Source organism: Anoplopoma fimbria, chromosome 13 (assembly GCF_027596085.1).
Source record: "Anoplopoma fimbria isolate UVic2021 breed Golden Eagle Sablefish chromosome 13, Afim_UVic_2022, whole genome shotgun sequence".
Lineage (NCBI taxonomy): Eukaryota > Metazoa > Chordata > Actinopteri > Perciformes > Anoplopomatidae > Anoplopoma > Anoplopoma fimbria.
This window is the reverse complement of record NC_072461.1, coordinates 18,504,633-18,512,736: the sequence shown is the minus strand read 5'-3', so window position 1 is coordinate 18,512,736 and position 8,104 is coordinate 18,504,633. Positions and strand designations below refer to the sequence as shown.

General features: G+C 42.5%; 1 protein-coding gene across 2 annotated transcripts; it reads right to left on the bottom strand.

Moving 5' to 3' along the window:
- Positions 1–405: 405 nt before the first annotated feature.
- On the bottom strand, positions 406–7,929 carry rnf10 (ring finger protein 10). 2 transcript variants are annotated; one of them, XM_054611023.1, is made up of 18 exons: positions 7,777–7,929; positions 7,357–7,624; positions 6,463–6,647; positions 6,131–6,336; positions 5,959–6,049; positions 5,659–5,843; positions 5,389–5,525; positions 5,063–5,217; positions 4,628–4,753; positions 4,245–4,482; positions 3,793–3,926; positions 3,447–3,564; positions 3,241–3,342; positions 2,987–3,124; positions 2,769–2,860; positions 2,567–2,624; positions 1,644–1,808; positions 406–1,535 (listed from the first exon to the last, which is right to left on the bottom strand). In XM_054611023.1, exons 2-18 carry the CDS (start codon positions 7,448–7,450, stop codon positions 1,462–1,464), a joined length of 2,298 nt encoding a protein of 765 aa, XP_054466998.1. In that variant the 5' UTR covers positions 7,451–7,624; positions 7,777–7,929; the 3' UTR covers positions 406–1,461. The 2 variants fall into 2 exon arrangements, with proteins under 2 accessions (XP_054466998.1, XP_054466997.1); XM_054611022.1 differs by having other exon boundaries at positions 7,357–7,929.
- Between the last annotated feature and the right edge of the window lie 175 nt (positions 7,930–8,104).

Here is an 8,104-nt window from a genome sequence, read left to right as displayed (position 1 = left end):
TTTTTAAAAAGTTGGACACAATAAAAAATTGCCTAATTTGTTTGTGAATAAAGAGACCTGTCGTCATATGAACAAGGAAACCCACATCATTCATGTCTTTTAAACAGCCTTGTGCATTTTGTTAATGTCTGACTTTGCTCCTAGCTTCGCATTAGCCAATCATTCAATGTATGAAACATTGACTCTGCGGCTGTGATAAATAAATAAATACTGTATAGACTTCAGGCTCGTCAGGACTGCCCTCATGTGGAGAGAACTAAACACTACAATACAAATATGGCGGCCACTATCCTAATTTGTTGGTGATTCCTTGTGTTTATTTCCAGTGTTTAACCCTAATCAAAAATGCTCCTTTATTGTCCTTTGCATTAGCTAATAGACAAATCACAACACTCAGTTCTTTGATTGTGCATCATTTTTTATTCATTCCCACAGACTAGTTTTGTTCACTGGTCTTTAAACTTGCTCAAACTTAAAAGTGACTTAAAGAACCCTCAAACAAAACAAAATCAATCCAATCCACTTTTCTTCAGGTTTCAAAAGCATTCTTTAAATATCAGCAATTGTCTAACTTCACACATTTTCAACACTGAAATGAAACTGGGGGAGTAATGTTAAAAGTAAGTAAACCATCTTAAACAGAAGATGAGACCGAGGAGAAACTGAATGAGAAGGAAGTGCGGACTTATGGTTTAACCAAGCTGGAATATACCGGAGTTCTGTTGAACCAACAGATCTAATCTCTTTAATACAATACTGTGTTTTTGCTTTCTCGCAATGGTATTAGAACATCATGTAGTCATGTTGTTGTTAAAAAATCCCAGGGCATCAATGTCAGTCAAAAAATCAATCCTCTAGATGGGTGGTGAAGCGTTTATCCAAATAGTTACCTGTGATAAACACTGAAATGTACTTGTTTCCATTCTTTCAAAGCTGAAATTCAACACTGGTGCCTGAGCACTAAGTATCTTGGAAAGATTTAAAAAGGTGCAACGTAACTGCAGCTGGCTGACTGCTACACCCATAAAGATCTAATCAATATTACTCATGGATCCTAGATGCTCAGGGTCAACTTCAGGAAAGTTGGACATCATACAGCAAACCACTGTGCCATAAAAAGTCTAAAGCTCACATAATGTGAGCCAGCAGCTAGTTAAATCCCAGCTTTACTTAGCATCTCAACAAAATGTTATCCATAAGGCTTGTAGTGTGCCGGGAGGATGTAGCAAAGCTTTGACCTAGTTGTACAATGAAATTGTAAGGTATATTAACCTGAAGTTATGCCACCCAAACAAAGGATCAAGCCCATACAACAATGACCAAAAGCAGCATGAACTTTGTATCTACTAAAACCTTTTTCCATAGCTTATGGTTCCAAGAAATATCTGCATGTAAGTAAAAACACAAGCGTCGGGAAGATCAACTCAAGAAACAATATGATTAAATGAACTTCAGTGTTGTTTACTTTGTGTGAACCATGGATGTGCTGAATAGAAGTTTCTGCTTTTTCTTCTTCTTCTTTCCACCTTTCTCATCTGAAAGACAAGACATAATGGATGAGTGCACCTCTTAAAGCAAACAATTTAGCTTCAAAAATCTCAAAAATAAAGTCACTTGATACAGTTAATTCATAGATAGCAGACCTGGGACAACCACAGGTTGTGGAGCAGAGGCTGGACCATTGTCCAGCTGCAGAAGCGCCTTCTCAAAAGCCTGGCTGAAGGAGTTCTGGAAGCTGGGCACAGGGACTCGCTCCGACCCGTCGCTCTCTCCATCGCTGTCTGCTGCTGGGGGAGCTAGCAGATTATCTGTGTGGCACAAGACACAACAGTGACTTCAGGAAGCCTTCAGGGGGAAAAAACAGGCTTAGCAGGAATTACACAATCCTCATCCCCACACACCTATCTGTATGTGATACTTGTAGTACCAACTGAGACGAGTACAGAGCAAACTATGAATATAGAAATGTTTATTTGTTGCTAATAGCAGTCTAACGGACCATTTCACAAGTGAAGCATTTTATCAGGATCATTTTAATGCTAAATTGTAACTGATTTCACTGCCTGTAGACAGTGCTTTTTTAGCTTGATTGTTTTTAACAAAGCGACGGGTAACATTGCGTAAGAGACTCCTCTGCTTTTATTGGTTGTTCTTTTCAGGCATGATATAATCTGGCAAATGCCATAGGATCACTGAAAGGAGGCAGAGGAAAATTATTTTTGACATATTATCTGTCTTATGTACTTCTGCCAGGATAAAGTGACCGTTGAGAAAGTAAGATAAAAGTTACCAACTGCATTGTTAATTGGACAGATTGGTATTCGGTTGACAACGAGGTGGACTGATACTGGAGCCATAGTTTAGTGGTTTCAATGAATTTTATACTGACTGCTGAAGCCAGCCATCAAGAGCCAGTCTGCCGTTTTTAGAAACTAAAATTCTAATTAAACTTACAGCACACATGCAAGTATGGCAAGTTTCTGAATCCGCACTAAATACATTTTTTGCTGTTAGAATTGTAACATTACATTTTCTAGTCACATCAACATCTACAATCTTGCACTACCTTTCTTTGGAGTAATCCTGGGCCCAGCATCAGCTCTGGCTTTCCCATCTCTTAGCATCTAGGACACAGGACCATGTCAAGTATATAAGTTATGTTCTCCAATATAAGCCCTTTAGTTATGTGATGCATTTCCCTTATTAAAAAGGCAGTCTCAATTAATGATTGTGCCAAGTTGCCCTGATTGTGTGTTTGCTATACACACCTGTGCAAAGGACATACAGTGGGAGTCCTCCTCCACACTGCCCACAATGGGTGAAGAGCTTTGCCCATTCCAATTTGGGAATCTCATCCCATCTACAACAAACAACAAAAGGAATGCTCAACTCACAATGTTCAAATGCTTAAACATTAGCCATAAACAGGCAGAGATTACGTGTATAGCACTGAACAATAAATTGCAGAGAAAGCAGCTTCTCCTACCAGAGGAAGGACTGCTGCTGAGGGGTGAAGACGGGGCAATTGTGAAGTCAGGCTGCATTTGGGGGCTGCTGTTGTGAGGAGGAGATCCGAACGCTGGGAAATGGTGAAAGTTCTCCAATCCAATATGCACCTCTGGATCTAGGGAACAGATGAATGCAAATACAATTACAAACCTCTGTCTGATATCTCTCAGAGGCGTGTACATTTTTTAGGACGCATGATTTTCAGCTTGTGACCTGAACTGCTGTACTTACATTTACCCTGCTTCTTGTTCTCCTCAATTTCTATTCGCTTCTCTCTGCGCTTCTCATCCCTTGCTTTCTTCTGCCTCAGGCGCTTTCTCTTGTCCAAGTCATCTAGTAGTTTGCAGGAAAATATATACAATCAACTGTTATAATCAATGAAATCTCCCTCCTACAACTGTAAATTCACATTCTGAGAAGAGGCAAAGTGTTCTCACCTGCAAACGTGTCCAGAGTTTCTTTGGACAGGATCGGCGGCTGTAGGGCTAACTCACAGATGCTGAACTCGCATGTGAGTGGCAGATGTGCCAGATAGCGATGTCGCCGACGGATATCCTGTAACAGAGCCATGTATGAAAAGTCAGTTAAATCTATAACTGCGATTGCGGTTTTCAAAGAGTTAAAGTTATAACTTAATGCAGGTTACAGTTGATTGTAAAGCAACTTTGGGAAGAAAAAAAAAATACTGCCTAAAACTTGAAACACCCATCACGTTATCTGCTGAAAAAGCGAAACCAAAATGATGGGAATAGCATCTGATTTGTGTTTCTTTGTTTTGCTGACCTCATTGATTGACTGTCCCACTATCTCCACCACTGTCGCAGTGATGGAGTCAGGACTGGCCTCCAAGCTGCCGTATTCACGCAACAGACAGCGTACATTCACAGGATGCAGGAACATCTGCTGGCAGTCATCAGCTGGAGGGAGACACATGGGAGAGGGAGGAGAGGGTAATAAGAAACGTCAACACTGAAACGAGAGGCAAGAGAAACCTACATTGCCCCGGTTTAGATTTTTTACAAACAACAGCTGATTAGAGCTGATTTGTCACATGTTTTACTTTAGCTAGATTTAACTATCAGTTTGTTCTTATGTTACCAGTAAGTTTGCAATTCAGTTTCCTTAAAATAACATTTCCCTTATAGCAGCCAAGTCAAAAATAAACGCCAGATGATCTATGGGGGGGTGGTAGGAAACCCTACACGGCTAAGGCAGGGGAGCAGGGAATTAATCACCTTGGTAGAAATAGTAGTATGGTCCGTGCACCGCGCTGGCTGAAGGGCGGCCTGACTCAGTCTGCCTGGCAGGGCCCTCCTCATCAGGTTGGGGCTCTGGGGCTGCCTCCATTATAGCCTCTGGAGGCTCCTCTAGCACACTCTCCAAAATACTTTCAGGGAAGTCTGGCAGCTCTGCGGTGGCTTCCTCTGGCTCAGCCACCTCATCATCAAATGCAGAGGAGTACTGCAGCACGGGCTACACAAGGAAAGACAGACATCTCTTACAAATCATAAGCACAATAACACAATAATAAAAGTAGAATCTAAAGCAATGCAAGTAAGATATTGGATCCTGTCAACAACTGATATAATATTGTCAACAAATGCATTTTGAGACTCACCTTGGTGCTGCTGAAGGTAGTAACCACTTCCTCCACAGGAGAAGGTTCTTCCAGAGTCAGAGAGGAGAGGTCAAGACTGTCTCCTACATTTGCCTTCTGCTGCTTCAGCAGCATTTCCTCTCGCTCCTAAACCATAAACACATACAGTTTGAGAGGTAAATATCAGTCTATAGGTATGTATGGTTTTAGTCATAAAGTACGTTTTTTTTAAGATCACCTGGAGACAGGCACGAGAAAAATGTAGTGTCATAGCAAAAACCTACTTGTTAGCCATTATCAGTGTTTTAAATGCCTGCTCCATTTACATATATTGAATGCACTCATTTTCTACCTTGATGTTTTTGTTAACTATGCACTGTCTATTGGTTAATGTTTGACTACAGACAAAATAACCTAACTGTTTGGTGTCACAGAGAGGCATGTAGCTTTAATTACCTGCAAAAGGCACAGGGCGCTCTCGATGAAACAGCCTTGGGCGTCCCCTTCCTGGCTGAGTTGAGCCTGCAGGACAGCCTTCTCTTCTGCCACAAAGCTCAGAACCTGCGTTGCGGAGGTCAGTAGCAGCTTGGAGTACGGGCTAAGACACGTATCTGGAAAACAAACGTCATACCACATTGAATAGAAAGTAAAGGAATCTTCCAACAACATAACCCAACTTGTTCAAGGACATAACAAGTCTATATGTAGAAGGTGCTATAGAATTATTGTGAGCCACATTAAATCATTTTGAAGACGTTGATGTTTCTGCCCCGGTTTCTCACCTCCAAAGCGAACAGGCTCCTCCACCTTCACCCACTGAGAGCTGGGCATGGCCACCAGAGCACCCTTTTCCCTCCGCATCAGGCGCATGGTGATTACATCTCCAGCCACATACTGCTTGGTCTCCATAGCAACCACACTGCAAAAAGAAACCACTTGTTAGAAGTTACTGTTTAGTAACTAAACCTTTCTAAAATAAATATTTACTCCTCTCCTACTGCTCTCTTTTACTCCACAGTTAGCCTACAGGGCTTTATTTATTTATTATTTACCTCTTCAGGTCAGCGGTGTGAACTGCCTCGTAGCAGATCGGGCACTTGGACCAGCTCTTGTCACCAAGAGACAGGTAGTGCAGCATGCACGGCCAGCAGAAGATGTGTCCACACCGGGTGATGCGGGCTGACAAAGGAGGGTAGAGGCAGATGGGACAAGACGGCACCTCATGACTGTAGATGCGCTGTAGACGTACACAAATGGATTGTCATTACATGCATCCGTATGTAAATTAATTTGGGCTTTATTACTCATACACATGTACTGGTAGCACAGTTTAACAGATAACAGGAACTCACCACTTGCTGCACACAGTCCCAGTTGACCAGAGTGTCTGGATCAGTGAAGTGAGCCTTGTAGTCCTGGTCATCAGTCACCACAAACTGGCAACTGAAACACACAAAGCTAGTTAACTCACACATTTTATCTGTATATTTTATGTTTCATGTTGGGTATGGAGGGGTTGCTTACTTGGCTTGTAGGAATAGCTCCTTGTTGAAGGGCTTGTGCTTGTGGCCCCATTTGTTTCGGCGGCCCCAACCGGAGGGGCCTCCATCTCCGAAGCCACCATTACCTCCACGGGGTTCAAAAGTGAAGTTCAGCAGGTGGTTGAGGTTTATTTTTTTCTGTCCAGCAAACTCAGCCGGGCTAAACTCGGCCCGGCGTGTTTCTGCTACCTGGAGAGGCAGAATTGGATGAGAATCTGTAAAGCATATTTGAACAAACTAATGCTGTGCTTCTTCTCAAAGTTCAAAATCTTCAATGATGAGACTTTTAAAGGATGATCCATTAAGAATACAAACCTCCTCCCGTCGTCCTCCACATGCAACGCCATACTGTCGCCCTCCACCTCTCTGAGGGGGTCTCTTGTCAAAATTCTTGCTTTTCTGTGAATTGGTGTGGCGAGAGCCTTGTAAACTTTCGGTTTTAGGAAAGGAGGGCTCGCGCTTGCGGCTGTAGCGCTTGGAGCCTCCATTATTTTTACTTTCTGAAAAATAGAAAAAACATTAATAAGCAACATGAACACAGAAATATTATCCTTCAATGTAACATATTCATGTTTTGCTTATGCCAATTTTTCAAGATGTTAACCAGAAAGTCCTGGAGGGAACAAATAAGTTATATGGGGTTCTTTGTAACCTGGTTTCCTGTAGATATGTAAACATGTGTGATTAAATCTATAATCAGTAGTGCTATGGGTAACTGTCACTCCAGCTGATGAAATTGATGTCCTTGTGTGCAACACACATAGAGCATATTAAAGAAATTAACCTCCTAAGGCTATTAATTTGTTTAACATTTAAGGATGCCAGGAACAAATTCCACACATCTTTAGGAAACACACAATTTTGCATGAGACTAATTGAATAATAATAATAATAATAATAATAATAATAATAATAAGTGCAAACATTGTTAGAGTGGCTTTACAAAACGTGTGTAAATTAAACAACTTTCTTCTTGCAGAAGTGGTGTGTCTCTGCACTCACTCATCTGAAAAAAGCTATTACAGACACAGTGTTGTGTGCAAGTATTAGATAACGTTACAGTATTGGCTGTGAGATTGGCCAAATGTTTGACAACGACGTCAGCCATGGCAGATAAACAACCCCCTGCTCTGCTGCTAGGCCCCAGCAGGCCCCGAGGCAATGAGCTGCAAGTGAGACTTTTTGTGCGGCGTCCTGAGCTCTTTTCACCTGTTTTGGGTTTAGAGTCGCCCGGTGCTGGGCCTGTGGAGCTGGAGCGGGGCGGGACCTTGCTGTTGGTGCTGCTGTTGGGGTTTTTCTCCATGTTTGTCTCCGTGCACTGAGCGACTCTGGGGCCGAGCTCCGGGTAGAGAGCCGACGAGCTCTCCAGCACCAAGCAGAGAAACACAAGGGGGAGCCGGGCTGAAGTGAGTGCGGGTCAGGCGACGAAGGCCCTGGTTCATTTCTGTCAAACACGGAGACCCCATCACGGCGACATCTTCACAATAAAACAACAAAAGGAAAAAATTAGAGACACGATTTCGGCGTCTCAAGTTATGGAGGTTGTTGGTAGAGAGGACGAAAGCTCGCCACGCGGGGCCAAGACCCCCGAGTTTAAAGCTTTTACTCGTTAAGGAAGACTAAATGCACCTTAACAAAGGCGTTAAATGTTTTCCAAAAGCTGGAAAACAGGAGAATTTTGAGATTTTGACTAAAAAAATAGATCCGATCAAACGGGCTTGCACTAATGGCGACGGGTCGCCAAACGGGAACCTGAGAGACCCGGATGTTTCTTGTGCAGCCTGCAAATCTGTTTAGTAAAGTCCCCGCTAAGCATTGTGGGAAATGTAGTCGGAGAAGCTTTGTTGGCTGTGAATGAACATAACAGGTTTAAGGCTGTGAAGTCACTCTTCTTCATCTTCCTCACTCTCTTCTTCATCTTCAAATTCTTTCTTGTCTCCTTTTGTAAGAGTGCAGT

Coding starts and splice junctions, on each gene's coding strand:
- rnf10 (XM_054611022.1), bottom strand. CDS start 7,450: ATGGAGAAAAACCCCAACAGCAGCACCAACAGCAAGGTCCCGCCCCGC. Junction 5,526..5,658: donor CACACCGCTGACCTGAAGAG/GTAAATAATAAA, acceptor TTCTTTTTGCAG/TGTGGTTGCTATGGAGACCA. Junction 4,754..5,062: donor GCGCCCTGTGCCTTTTGCAG/GTAATTAAAGCT, acceptor TTTATGGTTTAG/GAGCGAGAGGAAATGCTGCT.